The sequence below is a fragment of the Vulpes vulpes genome, chromosome 14, assembly GCF_048418805.1.
Source record: "Vulpes vulpes isolate BD-2025 chromosome 14, VulVul3, whole genome shotgun sequence".
NCBI lineage: Eukaryota > Metazoa > Chordata > Mammalia > Carnivora > Canidae > Vulpes > Vulpes vulpes.
In genome coordinates, this window is record NC_132793.1 from 102,310,773 (window position 1) to 102,331,194 (window position 20,422).

Consider the following 20,422-nt stretch of genomic DNA (forward strand, 5'->3'; position numbering starts at 1 on the left):
TTTTTAGGACTTGTATGGATGTATTCTCATTATTATTACCGAAGTAAAGAGGAAATGATATCAGCAGATGTGCGGAGCTTTTATTCACACTGAATACACTATTCATTTAGACAAAAAGATCATTTCTCCATTCAAATCGGAATATTCTAATTTAAGGCCTAAATCAGTTGTGTCATAATCTCTATGGAAACAAAGCTTTCTACTGTGTAGTAGTTGCATAAGTAACTCATTTCCCCCTTGTAGATATACAAATTGTAGATGCGGATGCTTCTTTTTCCATTTTCTCTCAAGAACTCTCTTAAAATAGAAGAGACTTTAGCCAGTGACGTTTGTTTATATGTTTTATAAAATTTAAAATGTTCAAATTTCCTGCTTACTTGCATTCTTACAAAATTGTTGGAATTTAACAATCACTGATAAGCTGCTTTCTTTTCCTAGTTGAATTCTGACTCAGAGGGCTGAATTACCCTGTCGGTTCTTAACAGATTAGCATCACCTGGCTGTGTAAGGCTCCCTCTGGTTGGTCTCCTTACTTCTTCTGGATCTTTAGGCTTTCTTTACATATCACGAGCCCTTTGTCAGTCATATGTTTTGCAAATACCTTCTCCCATTCCGTAGCTTATCTTTTCACTCCCTGAGTAGGGTCTTTTAATGAACAGAAGTTCTTAATTTTAAAATCTAATTTATTAGTCTTTTTATGTTTAAGAAATCCTTGCCTATCTCTGACGGTTCCTCACTTTTTTTGTAGTTTGGTGGTCTTCATCTGATTCTCCTCTTCTTTTCTCTCCCTGCCAGCTGTTACATAATCATTCTAGTGTGTTTAATGTATGTTATTTCGTTTTTGTGTGGTGTTGTAAAGTATGTATTTTTGAGGGCTTATGTATTTGTAATTTTGTAAATGGTATTACAGATCTCATTATGGTTTTTTTTCTTTTTCCCTTAGCATAAGTATTTAAGATTTATCATATTACTGGGGCACCTGTGTGGCTCAGTTGGTTAAGCATCTGCCTTAGTGCAGGTTATGATCCCAGGGTCTTGGGATGGAGCCCCAGGTCAGACTCCCTACTCATTGGGGATTCTGATTGCCTCTGCCTCTTCCCTGCTTGTGCTCTTTCTCATATCCTCAAATAAACAAATAAAATCTTTTTAAAAAAGGATTCATCATATTACTCTTTCCCAGTTAGATATACCCATATTGTCTGCAGCTCTGCCGCTTCAAATAACCCTGGACAAACATTTTTGCATATAACCCCTTACAGATCTTTGTTAATAGACCTCAAATTCTCACTTCTAGGTCATAGGGTATGCAGGTACAGGCATTTTTGGCTTAACCTTAATAATTAGTTCCTGAACAGCATGTGCCCTAAGTGAAATTTTCGACTTGGAGCCATTACTTACTCTTAAATGGGAAAATTTTATAATTCATCATAAGTCAACTCAAAACCCCCAACCTGCTTCCTAAAGCATAACTGAAATTTACTAAAGCCATATACATAAATAACATTCTAGCATGTTAGGATGTAAAATGCTTAAAACATCACTTTCTAATTGTCAGGTATTGTGGTTCTTGACAAGAGGTTGCACCTGTGCAGAGCATCTCTTCTGCTCAGGCTCAGACCTAGTTTGCTGTTATTTGGCTAAACACCAAGAAGGGCGGAATCGTAGGTAAATAGGGCACTCGTTTTGTTGAAGAGATGGAAATGAGCCAGCATGCCAAGTATACTTGCTACTTCTGTAGCAAAACCAAGATGAAACGATGAGCTATGGGGATCTGGCACTGTTTTTCCTGCATGAAGATGGTGTAAGGTGGTGCCTGGGCCACTTCTGCTGTCACAGTAAAGTCAGCCTCAGACAACTGTAGTTGAAAGACCAGTAGAAGCCCCACTACTTGGAACAGCATTAGCCTATAATAAATGAATTAGTTTATGTAACAAAATTACTTTCGCTTGTTAAAATTTGTTACTTAGTTCCAGTTTGCATTGTATTAATTTTGCTCTTGCCAAAAACTTGGAAATTAAAAATATCCTTATTTTTGTTATGGGGAGGGGGAGTGGTTGCTTTGCACTCAAAGAACAGTTTGCCTGCTCTCCTGTGACTTCCAAAGGAAGGCAGTGGCCCCATGGAGGATGGTGCTGGGATGCCCTATGAGCACCAGCAGTTTTGGAAGCTGCATATCCCCTTTGACACTCCATGCTTTCCAAAATGCTTATGCAATTATGACTACTTGCTGTTTGAACAAGTGTATTTGGACTGTAATCTGAGACTTCCTGCATATAATTTTGTTGAAAACGTATTAGACTTCTAGTTTCTAGTTCTGTTCATGAGGAGCTTGGAAATCAACATTTTATCCTAACAATAAGTAAAAAGCTGAAGAGACTGAAAAATCAACAACTCTTAAATCCATAGGGGAAGACACAGTACCCCCAAGATTGGAGAGCTAGACAAATGCAGGGACTCACTGCTTCCCAGAGGCTCTTGAGTAGAAGCCGTTCAGGAATGCTGGGGTAGGAAAACCTGAACTATAATCTGTGAATTACTGGAGGCTTGGTGCAGACAACTCTGAGAGAATTAGAATGTTCTGAGGGCCTGTGGTATGAGGGGAGCCCCACAGTATTGTGAGGTTTGCTTCCAAGAGTTTGACAAGATTTATATAGTAAATATCAGAAAGAAACTATGTTGTCTACAAGAAACTCACTTTATTATTATTTTTTAAAGGATTTTATTTCTTTGAGAGAGACAGCAGGAGCAGAAAGAGGGAGAAGCAGGCTCCCTGCTCAGCGGGGAGCCCCACATGAGGCTCAACTCCAGGACCCTGAGATCATGACCTGAGCCAAAGGCAGACACCCCAAGAAACTCACTTTACTTATAAAGACACATATAGGGGCACCTGGGTGGTTCAGTTGGTTAAGTGTTGGACTTTTGATATCAGCTCAGGTGCACACCTGCTTGCTTGCTCTCTCTCTAAATCTTAGAAAAAAAAAAAAGACATCTACATTAAAAATAAATAAAGACATACCATGGTAACAATAATTAAAAACAAGCAAATATAGCTATATTAATTTCAGACAGAGCAGACTTCAAAGTAAGGGAAGTTATCAGGGATACAGAAGGACACCACATGATGATAAAGAGGTCAGCTCTCCCAGAAGACATAACAATCCTTTATGTGTATGCACCCAACAACAGAGCATCAAACTGCATGAGACAAAAACTAATAGAACTGCAAGGAGAAATAGATGAGTTCAGTATCATGGCAGGAGACCTCAACACCTTTCAGAAATGGACCTATCCAGCAGACAAAAAACCAGTAAAGACAGAATGGAACTCAACACCACCATCAATCAATTGGATATAATTGACATGTATAAACTACTTCATCTAATGGTAAAGTACATGTGGTTTTTTTCCCCCTCAAGCTCTTACAGAACATTCACCAAGATAGACCACATTCTGGGCCATAAAACTTTAACAAATTTGAAAGAATAGAAGCCATACATGTCTGCTTTTAGTCCACAATGGAAGTAAACTAGAAAGCAATAACAGCAAGATAACTGGAAATTCCCCAAATATGTGGAGATGAAACAACATGGGTCAAAAAAGAAATTTTAAAATATTTTGAAATAAATAAAAACTAAATACAACTTACCAAGATTTCTGGGATGCAGCAAAAGTGCTTAGAAATTGGTAGCATTGAATGTGTAATTGAAAAAGAAGATTGAAAAAAAGAAAAAGAAGATTGATCTAAAATTAATAATCTGGGACACCTCAGTGGCTCAATGGTTGAGCATCTGCCTTCAGCTCAGGGCATGGTCCCGGAGTCCTGGGATCGAGTCCCATATCGAGCTCCCCTTAAGGAGCCTGCTCCTCCCTCTGCCTGTGTCTCTGCCTCTCTCTGTCTCTTATGAATAAATAAATAAAATCTTTAAAAAATAAATAAGAGGGCAGTCCGGGTGGCTCAGCTGTTTAGAACCGCCTTCAGCCCAGGGTGTGATCCTGGAGATCAGGGATCGAGTCCCACGTCGGGCTTCCTACGTGGAGCCTGCTTCTCCCTCTGCCTTTGTCTCTGCCGCCACCCTTCTCTCTCTCTGTCTCTCATGAATAAATGAAATCTTTAAAAAAATAAAAAATAAAATTAATAATCTAAGTTACTACCTTCGGACACTTGGGGAAAAAAACCAACAAATTAAATCCAAAATAAGCAGAAGAAAAGAAATAGTAAAGAATTAAAGCAGAAATTAGTGAAATTTTAAACAAATCAATAGAGAAAAATTAATGAAAGCAAAAGGTGGTTCTTTGATAGATCAGTAAAATCGATAAGCCTCCAGCCAGGCTAGCTAAAAAAGCAGATACAAATTCCTGATATCAGAAATGGAAGAAGGAGCTTCATTACAGATTCCATAGAAGTTAAAAGGTTGGTAAAGAAATACTATAAATGATTCTGTGCCCACAAATTTGATAACCTAGATGAAATGAACCAATTCCTTGGAAGATACAAACTTTCAAAACTCACATAAGAACTTGATGGCTTGGGCAGCCCCCGTGGCTCAGTGGTTTAGCACCACCTTCAGCCCAGGGCATAATCCTGGAGTCCCAGGATCGAGTCCCACGTCAGGTTCCCTGCATGGAGCCTGCTTCTCCCTCTGCCTCTGTCTCTGCCTCTTTCTCTCTCTGTGTGTGTGTGTCTCTCATGAATAAATAAATAAAATCTTAAAAAAAAAAATTTTGATGCTCTGAATAGGCTTTCTATCTATTGAAGAAATTAAGCCAATAATTAATAACCTTCCAAAACAGAAAGCACTAGGCCTAAAAGGCTTTACTGGTGAGTTTACTAAACATTTAAGGAAGAAATTATACTAACTCTCTACAGTCTCTCTTAGAAAGTAGAAGCAGAGAAAATACCTCCTGACTCATTCTATGAAGCCAGCATTACCTTAATATCAAAACTAGATAAAGGGCATTACAAGAAAACTGCAGACCAATATCTCTCATGAACATAGATGTAAAAATTCCCGACAAAATACTAGTAAATCAAATGAAAAAGTATAAAAAGAATTATGTGCCACAACCATGTGGGCTTTATCTCAGTTAGGCAAGCCTGGTGGTTCAATATTAGAAAAATCTATTAATATAGCCTATCACATCAGTAGTCTAAAAAAGAAAAATCACATGATCATATCATTAAATGCAGAAAAAGCATTTGACAGAATCCAAAACCCATTCATGATAAAAAGCTCTCAGTAGGGATCCCTGGGTGGCGCAGTGGTTTGGCGCCTGCCTTTGGCCCAGGGCGCGATCCTGGAGACCCGGGATCGAATCCCACATCGGGCTCCCGGTGCATGGAGCCTGCTTCTCCCTCCGCCTGTGTCTCTGCCTCTCTCTCTCTCTGTGACTATCATAAATAAATAAAAAAAAAAAATTAAAAAAAAAAAACTCTCAGTAAACTAGGAATAGAACTAGGAACTTCCTCAACTTGGTAAAGAATATCTACAAGAAACCTGAAGCTAACATCATGCTTAATGATGAGAAACTTGAGGCTTTCTTGCCAAGATCAAGTGTAGGGCAGTGATGTGTCTTCTTTCACCAATCTTTTTCAACATCATACTGGAAATTCTTGCTAATGCAATGAGACAAGAAAAGGAAATAAAAAGTGTACAGTTAGGAAGGAAGACCTAAAACTGTTTTTTGTTTACAGATGACATTTATATAGAATATCTAAAATAATTGACAGAAAAACTAACAGTTGGCAGAATTAATACGTGATTATAGAAAGGTTGCAGGATACAAGGTTAAAATATAACCTTTGCTTTCCTGTTTACTAACAATGAACAAATAGAATTTGAAATTTAGAGCACAATATTGGGAGTGCCTGAATGGCTTCATCAGTAGAGCATGTGACTCTTGATTTCAAGGTTGTGAGTTCAAGCCCCATGTTGGGTGTGGAACCTACTTAAAAAATAAATTAAACCACAATATCATTTACATTAGTACTCCCAAAAAGAAACAACATTTATTAGTATAGATCTAATAAAGTGTGTGCATAATCTATATGAGGAAAACCACAAAACTCTGATGGGCAAAATCAAAGAAGAACTAAATAAATGGGGAGATATTCCGTATTTGTGGATATGAAGACTCAATATTGTAAAGATGTCAGTTCTTTCCAACTTGATATGTAGACTCAAGGCAATCCCAGTCAGAATCCCAGCAAAGTTAGTTTATGGATATTGACACACTGATTCTGACATTTACATGGAGAAGCGAAAGTCACAGAATAGCCAGCACAGTATTAGAGGAACAACTCTCCTTGGTTCAACTTCATGGATACTTTGGGGATATTGATAAAAGAATAGACAAATAGATCAAAGGAACAGAAAAGAGAGCCCAGAAATAGACCCATGTAAATATAGTCACCTGATCTTGACAAAGGAACAAAGGCAGTACAATGGAGCAAAGATAGTCTCTTCAAGATATGGTACTAGAACAACTGGACATCCACATAAAAAAATAATGAATTTAGATACAGATCTTACACTCGTCACAAAAACCTACTCAAAGTGAATTGGAGACCTAAAAGTAAAATGCAAAGCCATGAAACTTCTAGAAGATAACTTAGGATAAACCCTAGATTACCTTGGGTGTTGTAATGCCTTTTAGATGCAACACCAATAAACAGATAAAACATCCATAAAAGAAATAATTGATAAGAACTGCATTAAAATTAAAAACTTCTGCTCTGTGAAAGACAATATCAGGAACATTAAAAGAAAGCCCCATACTGGGAGAAAATATCTCCAACAGATGTATCCGATGAAGGACTGTTGTCCAAAATATACAAAGAACTCTTAAAAACCTACTAATAAGAAAACAACTTCATTAGAAAGTGGGCTAAAGACTTTCTTTAACAGACATTTCACCGAAGATCTACAGATGGTAGATAAGCACAGGAAAAGATGTTCCACAGCGTATTTTATCAGAGAAATACAAATTTAAAAGCAAGATACCACTACACATCTATCTTCTATTAATTAAAGATTTTATTTTTTAATGAGAGAGAGCAAGGGTGGGAGGGAAGGGGACAGGCAGAAGGAGAAGGATAAACGGACTCCCCCCTGAGCAGGGAGCCCGACATGGGGCTTGATCCCAGAACCCCGAGATCATGACCTAAGCCAAAGGCAGACACTTCACTGAGCCACCCAGGTGCCCCAGCACACATCTAATTAGATGGCCAGAATCTGGAGCACTGACAACACCAAGTGCTCATGAGGTTAGAGCAACAGGAACTCTCATACAGTGCCGGGGGAATGCAAAATGGCATGACCACTTTGGAAGATATTCTGGTAGTTTCTCACAAAACTAAACTGACTTTATCATACAGCCTAGCCATTTCTGTTTGGCATTTGCCCAAAACAGTTGAAAAACTTAAATCTACACAAAACCCTGCAGAAAGATGTTTATAGCAGCTTCATTCATAACTGCCAAAACTTAGAAGCCACCAAGATGTCCTTTAGTGGGTGAATGGATAAACTAATACATTCAGACAATGGAATACTACTCAGCACTGAAAAGAAATGAACTATTAAGCCATAGAAGATATGGAGGAACCTTAAGTGCATTGGCTAAGTGGAAAAAACCAATATGAAAAGGCACGATACTTGGATGATTACAACTATAGGACAGTCTGGAAAACACAACTGTGGAGACAGTAAAAAGATAAGTGGTTGCCAGGGGTGAGGAGGAGATGATGAGGTGGAATGAGGATTTTCAGTGCAGTGAAAATACTCCACATGATGTTCTAATGATGGATACATATCATTATACATTTGTCCACATCCATAGAATGTACAATACTGAGTGAAGCCTAAGGTAAAATACAGATTTGGGATGATTATGACATGTCCATGTGGGTTCATCCTTGGTAAAAAATGTACCGTCCTAGTGAGTGATGATGATGATGATGATGGGGAGGGCTATACATGTATGAAAGTAAAGGATATGAGAAAAATCTCTGTACTTTTTAGTTTTGATGTAAACCTAAAACCGCTCTGAAAAAAAGTCTTAAAAATGTATTTAGTGTGAAGGATGTAAATAATACATTTTTCCTATGTAAATACCAGATTACTTCTGGTCAAGATTTTGTTCTAAAACCCTTAGGAAGCAGCAGCCCTGGGATTAGTACATTCTCCAGAGGAAACCTCTGGCCTGGGATGTTGCTGTTACTTGCATTGAAGGGGCGAAGGCAGTAGTTATCTGAAGCTGGGGGCCAAGGCTCCAGGTATTCTCCTCCTCCAGCATCCATCCCTAATCTTCTGGACCCAAGGCCTTGTCTGCCTCAGGGGTACTTCACACTCTGCTGGTGGGGTGAGTACCCCTGCTATGTACTTCTCTCAACCCCCTGTGCTTTCTCCTCTCCTCTCAAACCCAAAGTTGTTTTCCTTGGGACTTAAGAAACAACTTCTTCCTTGGTTTTTCAGAGCTAATTATTTGAAATCTAGAATTAGACATAATTAGTAGTGAAAGTATTCCAAAAAGAAGCTTTGAGGAAATCAGTGTTACTTATGAAAAACCGTGTAGATCAGTTAGGAGAATACTTGGGTAGCCCTCCTAACACAGGGCTCATAAAAGACATGGTTTCAGCAGTAGAACCTCTGGCCGTGGACTGTGTTCAGAGGGTCTGATGGTTTGACACAGGAAGGTGGTAGGGATGAGCAATTTGACTCTGGCAGACTCTCTCAAATAACATTCGGTCTGGAAACCTGCTTTCTGCCAAAACCGACGTGTGGAGCCTCCACACCTGGTAAGAATTTCCTCATTGCTCTAGAACTACAGCAGGGGCATTGTGAATGCTCATGTATCCCCTTCCACCAGCAATAACGGCCACACATTATGGTGCCCTTGACCGTAGGCCAGGTGCCCTGCAGAACTGCATGTCTGTCTCTCACTGAATCTTGACAATCACTGTTCTCTAGGCAGGGTCCTCAGCAAAGTGAGGAAACTTGCCTAAAGACACACAGGTTTTCAGGGGAGAAAGGTCAGAGTTTAAACCCCGCATCTGGGGGATCCCTGGGTGGCCCAGCAGTTTAGCGCCTGCCTTTGGCCCAGGTCATGATCCTGGAGTCCCAGGATTGAATCCCATGTCGGGCTCCCTACATGGAGCCTGCTTCTCCCTCTGCCTGTGTCTCTGCTTCTGTCTCTCTCTCATGAATAAATAAATAAATAAAATCTTTAAAAAAAATAAATAATACCCCCCTCCCCAATCTATCCAGTCTCAGGTAGCATGTTGTGGAAACTGGGTGATTCTGGATAATTTATCATATCGTGTGGGTTGTGATTCTTAGTGTAGTCCTTTTGGATATCATTGAGGTTCATGAGCTAACCCGGTAAAGCCTGGGCTGGCATTTGGAGTCAGGATGCTTAGCAGTGGGCAGTGGGCGGGCAGGCAGCTGTACACCCCCCTGAACAAGGCTCACTGCTGTCTAAGTGTGCGGAGTGTGATATAAACATGATCAACAGATATACATAAGCCTAGAATAGACTCCTCCCAGAGAGAAGCAGGATGCTCATTTGTTAATTTATAGTTAGGAAACTTTTTTTTTTTTCAGTATCCGGATCATCTATACCTGCTGGATTCAGTTTTTCCTGGAAGGAGCTGAATAAATAGCACTGCGTTCTCAACCTCTGGCTCCCCTTCCCTGGCAGCCTGTAGACCCTCCTCATTCTGCCGGGATGATACATAGTGATCAGTTGCCTCTTTTTTGAGGGGTTGGAGAGAGGTAGGTTCTAGTTATCTTATACCTCAGATTTCCCCAGTTGAGATTTGAGGATTCTTAAATTTCAGTGGCACATTTAAAGAGAAGCTTAGGGTTAGGTTACCCTGCAATTGGCTATTCTCATTTTTTATGGATTGATTTTCTTGTTTCACCTTTAGAAGCAATCTTTCAGAGTTTCAGGAAAATCTTTATTTGTCCCTCGTACCAAATACATAAATATGATATTTAAGAACTAGATCCTGTTTTTTACACATGATATTTCAAGGTGCCATGAAGTTAATGGTTCTTATTAGAGATTACCTTAGTGCTCTGAAAAAAATAGCTCTTCGGAAAAAATAAAGTTTTAAGCATGCCTTAAAGTGTGTATGTGTGTGTAAAGTTGTAGTTTCATAGCAAAAGCTTCTTGGAAAATCTTTTTTGTAGGTACTTGAGAATTTATTAGGCATTTTGCTTGCAGTCAGGCTTTAAACTCTAGATAGTGCTTTTAATCCAGACCATTTTTTGCTCTACACTATGGGTTTGAGGGAAAAAAAGGACCTGAGCAGTTTTACCCAAGTATGTGACTTGATTTTGGCATTCAGTTGGGGAAACATATAAAAGTCTCCTTGTAAATATTTGCTGTTTAAATTGACCAAAGGGACAATTAGGAACAGGTAAGGAGAGAAAAAAGAAACACGGACAGTGGGGATGGATGTGGAGCATTTGGCCTGCTCTTGGAGAGCATTTGGGACCTTTGCCTCAAGGTATATCTTGGTGCCATCTTGTGGGTGGATCTGGAAAGGACCAAGGAGACCCACACCAACTTCTACCAGGATGCCTTGCAGCACCCCAAATTTCCATACAACACCTAAATAAAAACCTCAAGTCAGATATCAGAACTCTGGTCTAGGAACCAGTAGATTAGATAATGTCCCATCTATCAAGAAGTCCTGATCACTGAGCTCCAAAATACCCCAAAGCTATCTGCTCATCTCCTGGGCCACAGGGCCATCCTCTCTCACTTGAACTGCCATGGAAGCTTCCTCACTGGTCTCCTTTGCCTCTGCTGTCACCATCCCACTGTCCATTCCTCACCAGGGATCTATTTAAAAAATAAAAATTAGATTCTATCACTTTCTTATATAAAATTCTTTGGTGACTTTTGATGAAATTTAGGATAAAACCCAGGTTTCTTGTCTGGGCTTAGAAGGCTCTGCATCCTAAGGCCACTACCCAGCCATGACCTCATCTCCTGTCCTCATTCCCTTCTTTTCCTTGAATGCTCCCCATTCCCACCCTGGGACCCATGCATTCCTGTTCCCTCTGCCTGGGGCTCCTTCTGTTCCTTGTGTGACTGGCTTGGCTGCTTCTCATTCAGATCTCATCTTCTACATTGCTGCTTCAGAGAGGCCTTCCTGGATTCTGATTTAAAATAGGGGTGCCTGGCTGGCTCAGTTGGTGAAGCGTCTGCCTTCAGCTCAGGTCATGATCTCAGGGTCCTGGGATGGAGTCCCGCATCTGGATCCCTGCTCAGTGGAGAGTGTGCTTTTCCCTCTACCCCTCCCCCCGCTCATGCTCACTCTCTCTCAAATAAGTAAATCTATAAAAAACAAAATAGCACCCTAGCTAGTTTCTATCACCTTCCCCCAGTAGGTAGAGGTACTGTCTTATTTTTTATTGGATGTCTAATGCCTAGGAAACCAGTTAGCGCACTGTGGGTGTGCAACAAAGATTTGTCAAGTGGGTGAATGCTGCTTCCTAGGTTCTTGGTCTTATTTCCATTAGATATAGGTTAGGGTCAGGTGATTTTAGGCCAATCCCAGTGGAGCATAAAAAGACCACAGGAATTCAGTCCCCCTGAATTGGGTCTTAGTCTCATCATTGTCCTTTACCAGCTGTTTAACCACAATGCTCTGAGCTTCAGTTTCTTCATCAATAAAATGGAGTTAATGAGTTTACCTTACTCATAGAGGAAGGACTAAACTGGATTTAAGTATGATTTATGACTAAACTCTGGAAGCAGAGTTTTTAGCATATAATAGGCAACTCCTTTCTCTGTTAAAACTGCATCATGTTGTCATTGTGTACATTTTCCCCTCCTGCAACTCAGGGGCAGGGTTAGGTACATCTTTGCACTTCCGGCACCTTGCTCAGTGCTTGGCTTAAAGCATAGTAGTAAGTGATACACAGATGTCTGGACTAATTTTGACTCTTCCCACCCAGGAACTAGTGTCTCCTGACTGTCTAAGCTGTGTCCCTTTGACCAAGTTACCACTCTGCCCAGAGAGAAAGACAAGAAGGCCACTGGATGTACAGGGAAAGTCTGGAGGGTTAGCAAGGCTCAGGACAAAATCTGATTTTTGACTTTGCTATAGCTCCTAGGTTTGTATACAATTAATTTAAGTTGATCCCAGTGTATCTTTGTTTCTAATAAAGGGGATGTAGGAAAAAAAAATCACATGATTCTTTTGTGGTTCCTAGTGCTTAGGCTTTCGTAAGAGTCCTTCCTTCCTTTATGTTCCTTTATGAAATGAATATATAAAAACATTCTAAAACTGGAAGTGCTGTATCACATATACATGCACACGTGGAAACTAGCATGAGTGTGATTTCCGGATAAACGAGTGATTAGAAACGATTAGCTGTTGAGTAATACTGATTCAAAAATACTTCTTAAATGCCTCCCACGTGCCAGGGACTGTTTCGGATTTTGGAAATACAGCAATGAATAAGGCAGATAAATCCCTGTCTTCGTAGAACTTACATTTTAGTGAGAGAGACAGATGATAAAGATGATAAATAGTAAAATACAGAGTTTTGCAAATGATGACTGAGAACTGCAGAGGGAAAAAAACAAAGCAGGCAAGGGATAGAGTTGGTTTGGGGGAACAGAAATTGTAGGCAGGTTAGTATTATGTATCTCTTTTCTTTCCCACCCCTATTCACAAACAAGATTCATAACTAGTTTCACCTTCTAGTGTCACTTACTAAGTGTTAGGTTGTTTAGGCAACAAAAGAGATCTGATATGTGTTTTGTCAGTTTCGATAATAATTTAAATTTCATGCTTCTGTCAGCCATATTTATAAATATTACTTTATTAAAATACAAAGAGTTTTTATAATCTCTTTAACAGTTTAATAAATACATATCTAAAAGTCCAGAAGACTAAACAGCTTGTATGATTACCATTATCCACAGTGTTGTTTCTGTATTGTCTAAAGTATCCATTGCTTTTAAACTGAAAGATTAAATCAAAGCTGTGATATTACAATTAACCTGAGGATGATTTCTCTTTTAAATGTTAATGTGCTCAGCAAATTATTAAGAGGGCTGTGACCTTGAAGCATTCGATCAGTTTGATTCTGATTTTCATACATGAAGAAAAGAAGAATGCAAGAATTCTATAGTTCTGATCCCCTTTTCCAGGGCAGTTGGGAAGTTGTTTACTCTTTGAGGGCCCACTGCTGACGTCTGCACACTGAGTAATGTCATCAGATTTCCTGGTGGTGGTTATTTTGGGGGGGCAGTGGTAAGTAGTTGTCCGGCTCTGCTGGGACACTGCTCGACAGAGGTCCTGAGAGCCGGATATACCCCGTAGACAGGATGTAAGGTTAAAATGCAGTCTAGTTAAGTAAATAAAGTTAAGTGTTGGGTGGTAAAATAGAATTGCTGAAACATTAATGTTTTAAAATGATATCATTGAAATTATACTGAGGCAAAATTAACAACTTTTAAAAAAATCTATATCTGCTTTTATTTCTTAAAATTAATGCAGTGGTAAGTTGTTTTTGTAAGTTGAGATCATAAAGTTATACTGTCCTTTGTGAAAGTTATTTCACCCACTTTTGGTGTGGACCCTATGCTGAGAGTTGTTTTCCTGGGAGGGATGAGGCTTTGCCCTGATCCATTCATACTTTTATCTTGTTTCTCAGCTTATGATCAATGCTATATATACCTACATGCACACATGTGTATATATATGTGTGTGTATGTATGTATGTATTTTTAAATATGGTAGTCATTAACATTTTAAAATTTTATTATTACCTTTAACTTTATTTTTTTCCTCTTGTTTTCCTTAAATTTGTACTTTTGACTTTCTCAAACTTAGTGACTTTAAAGCTTGATAAGTTCCCTTAATTCTTGTTTGTGACAAAAGGATTTAAGTCTATAAATCTTGTCTCTGAGTAAAATTTGGCAGTGTCCCATAAGTTTCATTACATGATATTCTTCTCATTTTTATTATTTTCCAGGTAATCTGTAGGTATAATTTCCATTTCCCTCTCTGACCCAGCAATTACAAGTTAATATTTAAAATTTTTTCATGGCAGTGGTGTTTGTTGATTTTTGCTTAAACTCATGTTTTAAATTTCTGTTTTGCTGGCATTATGTTGAAGAATAAAAATGGTACCATTTTTACTTTCAGGAATGTGTTTTTTCTGTGTGACCTAGTATATCATATGCTTGTATATATAATTCATAAATATTTCTTTTTCTCCTTTGAGATTTTTTAATCTACTTGGCCCTCAGAGCAAGTTTCATAAGTATCCTGTCAGAAGCTCCCACTCCTCACTCACATAAGGGACTCAAGTACTTAGGCTGCTTTATCTTGGGCAGTAGCAGCGGGCTTCCTGTTCATGAGTCCCCCATGCTGTAGAAAATCAGCGAGGTGATTTTCCTTCTTTTTCTTTTTCCTGTCATTTTCTTCCTTTTTTCTTTTTCCTGAGTAGCTCCACTGCATTCTCCAAGCAGTACATCTGTATCGTTCCTTGTATGTACTTTCATTCATTCCTTTAAACTTAGTGAAAACCGACAGAAAACTCATCATTGAGATTGGTCTTTCTCAGTGTTTGAGTGCACCGTAGGCGTATGACTGTACAATAGACCAAACCTCTCTTTGAGGACTCTCCTGGCCCCCTTGGATTATCTCTCAGAGTTGCTGGCTTTGACATCAGCTGCACCCCTCGCTGTGAGGCTGGCCTGCTGTTACCCAGCATGGAGTGGGGGGGTAAGACTGGGATGTGGGGGTTTTTTCTCCTCAGCCTCCCACTGTCACAGAGTCCTCCTCAGTCTTACGTCTTGGAATAGTGACGGCCTTCCTTCTTCTGTTTGTTACAAAGCATATGAGAAACCAAGCTGGTGTCTCATAGTTGGTAGCCATCAGCTTCTTGCAGTGAGAAATAGACATGGGCTTTCCCTATCACTCAGCAAGCCTTGTTCCATGTGTTTACTGTGGGACAGATCCCTGCCTGAGGGTAGACATGGGAGGTGGGCAGTCAGGTCAGAAATATTTTATGGGAAGGCTTATAGATCTAGGTCTTCCACTGCAGATTTGCCATGGAATCATACCACCACCCAGAGGCCTGTGGAGCCCTTCAGTACATAGTGTTTCTGGAAAAGTTACAGAAATGTGTCTCCTCCTCTGGGTAGCAACTCATTGCCAGCGTCCATCACTCAGGGCTGTATTTCAGCCCCAATATTCTTCCTTCCTTGGGCTCGCTTATGCAGTGCACAGACTGCCCGAACCTTCCAGTGGCCCTGGGTTTGCAGTGAAATAAATCCCAGCTTCTACTTGCTGACTCTGTGGCTGTAAACAAGGTACTTGGAACCTCAGTTTTCCAACTGTAAGCCTCGCTGTGTTGCTGTGAAAATTGAGCAAGATAACATGTTCAGCAGTTGGCATGATGCCCAGTCTATGCTGAGCCCCTCCATTGGTGCTATTGGGATTTAGTTATGACATGGTATTTATCTGTGTCATTTAGTGCTAAGTTCTCAGATAAGCAATTATCGATAAACACTGTGCTTCTCTGTAAAATGAAAGTGTTAACTACTTTTCAACGGGATTTATTTGGTTCTGATGTTGCATGATTCTGACTGCTGGATTTCATTATGTATGTGCCATTCTTGATGTAAGATTTTGTTGGCCATCAGGAGAAAGAAACCAATGTTCATTCAGTGTCTGATTGGGGGGTCCTTTATACTGTAAACTCATTTGATCTTTGTAACAAAGGGGAAATTAAGGCTGAGGAAGGTTCAGTAATTCACTTAAAGTTATACACATCTAGGAAAAGAAGAGCCAGGATCAGACTCATTTTATTTCTCCCTCTCTGCTCTGCACCTTTCCTGAGGGTTATAAAGAGATCCCTGGGATTCTGTGTAATAACTATTTATGTGATTTTTCCTCTGGAGTAAAAATCTCACTTTCGTCTGTGGCAGTGATTGGAGAGAGAAATTTTAAAGTCAGCTCATCTTTTAAAAACATTTTTTTAAGGCAAATCTTTTTCTTACAGGTAGCAGTAACTGATGTGCAGTTTGGCCCCATGAGATTTCATCCAGATCAACTCCAGGTAATAATAAACCATGCTGTAATTTTTACATGTTGATTTTCTTTAAAGAGAGGGAGGGAGTGGGCCTAACAGTGAAAACAGTTTTCTATTTTAGATAATAGTATTGGATTGACGTTAAATTTCCTGCAGCTGATAATAGTACTTTAGTTATACAAGAGAATGTACTTTTTTTGGATACACATATTGAGGTATTTAGAGATGAAGAGATGTGTGCAACCTACTTTGAAAGTTTCAGCAATAAAGAAAAGAATGTGCATAATTGTGGGGTGGAGAGAGCAAAGGGGGCAAAATGTTAACAACTGATGAAAATAGAAGGGTCTGCTAACGTTCATTGCACTCACAGCTTTTATATAGGTTTGAAATTTTCCAGTATCAAAAAGCAAAAGCATGATCTTTTCTGTGTTGCTAAATCAGCTCTACCTGAGAATACCTAAATGATCAAATCCAAAATATTAGACAATCAGTTGAAATTGAGTTCCAAAGTTATTTGATGTTTCTTGCATACAAACCGTGTTTACTGTTACATTTTAAAAACACGTGCAAAGGTCTGGCAGAAATGTGCTCTCTTAGTTCTTTGCATTTGTGGTAGTTGTGCACTTGCATAAACCTAGAGGAGCTAAGCCTTGGGGGACAGGGTTGCTGCCAGCTTTGCAGTCTCTCACAGGCTGGCCGCCTCCACCTTACCACCATTGCCCTCATGAGTCTGTCTGGGTCCAATGGGACAAAACAGTGCACTTCTGAACCAGTTCTGGCTGGAGACGGGGGAGGCAAGCAGGTGCAGACCTCACCTGATCCAGGCCAGGCATGGGCACAGCCAGCCGTCATTGTCCTGGGTAGAGGCACAGGTGCCACCTCTTGGGCCTGGTGCTGTGCCTGAGTCACTTAACTGATGGTTTTCATTATTTTGTCATTTGCTGTCGGTCGGAACTTTATTAATTGATTTTATTGAAATGCAGTTGACCTACAATATTATATTGGTTTCAGGGGTACAGCAGAGTCATTCAGCATTTATATACATTAGGAAGTGACCATCACTATAACTCTAGCTACCATGTGTCATCATATAATGTTGTTTATATAATGTTAACTATATTCCCTGTGTCATATATTATATCCCCGGGTCGTATATATTTTATGCCTGGAAGTTTACCTTATCTATCTATTAGAGAGAGAGAGAGAGAGAGAGAGAGAATCTTAGGCAGGCTTCAGACCCATTGCTGGGCATGGAACCCAACACAGAGCTCAATCCCATAAGCCTGAGACCATGACCTGAGCCAAAGTCAAGAGTCAGATGCTTAACTGACTGAGCCACCCAGGCGGGCGCCCCTAGAAATTTACCTTTTAATCCTTTTCCCCTAAGACAAGTATCATATGATTTCTCTTATGTGTGGAATCTAAAAAACAAACCATCACCACCAACAAAAAGCAGAAGCAGACATAGAGAACAATCTGGTGGTTTTCAGAAGGAAGGGAGGTTGAAGTGCTATATTTTGGTCTACTTGAAATGTCTTATCATCAAAGTAACTTTTTTAAGTTGGAGGAATTATATAAAATCTTGAGTCAAAACATTTAAATACATATTTAAAGTTTTGAGTTTTGGGGGTACCTGGGTGGCTCAGTTAGTTAAGAGACTGCCTTCAGCTCAAGTCATGATCTTGGGGTCCTGAGATTGAACCCTGCATCAGGCTCTCTGCCTAGCCCCTTTGCCCCCCACTTGTACTTGCTCAATCTCAAATAAATAAAAAATTTTTTAAAAAATAAAGTTTTCAATTATTCTAAAAGTTTGACTAAAATAATTATAGTTTTTGCTATCTAAGGACTTATCTAGTTAATTACTATTAACCAAAATAAGTATTGTGTATTGTAATTAAAATACTTTCTAGATAAAATGATTAATCAGGCTTTTGTTGAGTTCTGCCTAATGGCCTTATTAGCAAAATTAAAAGTATATGACCCATGCACTTGGACTTCCAGACCAGAGATGTAAAATAGTACTAATTTGGGGGAGCTGAGTGATAATGTCCCTGAGTTACATTTAGGAGGATTTCTATCAACCGATTGTTATATTCACATCTGCGTACTTGCCTTGAAAACACTTGGGAGTTTTCTGTGGCATGTTAAGAAACGACCGTTATAACAACAGCTTTTTTTTTTTTTTTTAAAAAGTGTTTGTGCTTTTTTGATTCAGGTACTTTTAGTGTTTACCAAAGAAGATAACCAGTGTAATGGATTCTGCAGGGCATGCGAAAAAGCAGGGTTTAAGTGCACAGTTACCAAGGAGGCTCAGGCTGTCCTTGCCTGTTTCCTGGACAAACATCACGACATTGTCATCATTGACCACAGAAACCCCCGGCAGCTGGACGCAGAGGCGCTATGCAGGTGAGCTTGGAGCTTGGGCCTAAGCAGTCCCCTGGTGTGTGTGACAGAACAGCCCAAGTTAAATTCACTGTCTCCTGAGTTGCCTTCCATGCACGTAAAAGAAGTAAGACAGTAGGACATCATTATTTCTGGGACTGATCTTCCTGCTTTTGTTTTACTTTGCTTAAAACAGTGAAAAAATATGAATAAAAACCATGAAGGGGTTAAGATGAAAGCCAGTCTTTAATTAACCACAACAGCCACCTGCATATTACAACAGGAGCTAATAAAATTTTCCAGACGTTTTTAAAGTTATAAAAAATGGAAAATTGTCTTCTAATGTTAGGCAGATGTGCCCTGTTTATAGTACTTGCAGAATATCAAAGCATGTGAACTGGGTTGCTGAAGAGGAGGTTTTAGAGAAGCATAGATTGTCATGTGTGCATGTCTTCTACAAAGTTCCCACCCCTAACGTCCCCACCCCCAACGTCCAGCCTCTGTTGCCTAAAGGGCTGCGGGGTGGTGGTGTTCCCAGGGGAAAGCTCTGAGCTGCAGAAATTCTCTTTCTTACTGAACCCAACTTATCCCCTTCCTCAGATTTCCAGCATTTGAGGGCAGGAATGGCCTTTTCTGGATGGAGCATATCCTCACTGCTCTCAGTGTGATTTCATATTCCAGCCCCATCAGGACTGCTTCCTCCAAGTGCTCTCTTCCAGGCAGTAGCCCTTGAAAGCATGGCTCCAGAAACAAAAATCTCACACCAGGTTTGGATGGCCCAGTGTCCAAACTCACCAGGTTTGGAAGAGTAAGGAGAATAGCCATCTTCCCTATGTTATCCAGAGAACAGATGCTAACAAATGCAGCCCCCGAGCACGTTCCTTTCCCAAGGGCTGTGTCATGGCCCTGGCCAAGAATCTCAAGTTTTTTCTTGCTAGCTGTGTTCTGCAACATCATCTCCATCTTGTTGGCCAAGGGTGTGTGTGTGTGTGTGTGTTGAGAGGGGAGGTGAGGGTAGGAAGTCCTTGCATCATGGTTCATGAGTTTTCTAGAAGGAAGAGCATGCCCTGATTTAGTTTCCTAGGTCACTTTCATCTCGATTCTGGCCCTGTCTGGTTTATCTCCCTTAAGATAATCCCTTTAAGGGAACCTGCCCACTCTGAAGTATTCCTTCAAGGAATCATTCCTGGCTGTCCCTCCTGAACTTGTTTGTGTGCTCTGTCCCTCTGCTGACTTAGACAGTTCATGAGACCTTAGCCCTGGCACAGCTCTCTCCTTTCCTTCCTCTTCCTTTTGGGATACCTAATCAGTACCACCTGTGAAGGGTTTTTCGTCAGTTGCTGACTTATCTAAACGAGTAGCATTCATCTGTATCTCTCTGCTGGGGACATTTGGAACTCCTTACACTCCTTATCAAATGCCTTGCTGAAGGCCAAATATTGTGTCTGTGATATTTCCAAATCCACCAGTTGAGAAACCCTACTTTACAAGTCATACTAATTCTGGGCACTGTCTTTTGTACTAGAGCTACACAGGTAAATAAGACATGGTTCTTGCCTCTGAAGGGCTAATGTTCTGGTTGACAGGGCAAGTGAGTGATTTCAGTACAGGCTCCTAAGTGCCCACAGGGATATATATACAAAGGGCTGCAGGTGCCTGTGTCAGGAGGAGCTTACAGAGGATATTTGGGTTGAATAGAAGCTTTGAAAGAAAGAAAGGTGGAAAAAACATTCCAGGTGGAGGGAACAGCATGTGTAGGAACAGGTGGGTGTACAGGGCTTCTCTGCTTGGTGTTGATGGCCTTTGGGGCAGGCAGGCAGGGGATGTGGCTCTAAGGCTGGAGGAACAGACAGGAGCCCATCATGGGGGCCGTAGGTGCTGAGCCAAAGGCTTGAACTTCACCTTGTAGGCAGTTAAGACACTGACATGGTCTGTGTAGGTGGAAGATCACTGACTCCCAGCTGGAGAACAGC

General features: G+C 40.2%; 1 protein-coding gene across 10 annotated transcripts in view; it reads left to right on the forward strand.

Moving 5' to 3' along the window:
- PDE8A (phosphodiesterase 8A) overlaps nt 1-20,422 on the forward strand; it is a 154,152-nt gene that overhangs the window by 58,185 nt on the left and 75,545 nt on the right. For 6 of the 10 annotated variants that reach the window (XR_011997113.1, XM_072737363.1, XM_072737365.1 and 3 more), the window contains exons 2-3: nt 16,038-16,094; nt 18,283-18,473. Coding sequence is in view for 8 of the 10 variants with exons in the window: in XM_072737360.1 (XP_072593461.1) it covers nt 16,038-16,094; nt 18,283-18,473 (248 nt within the window). In the remaining 2 variants the exon portion in view is untranslated. Of the gene's footprint in view, nt 1-9,599; nt 9,771-15,183; nt 15,346-16,037; nt 16,095-18,282; nt 18,474-20,422 lie in introns of those variants that run through there. The other 4 variants (XR_011997114.1, XM_072737364.1, XM_072737366.1 and 1 more) reach the window with 2 other exon arrangements.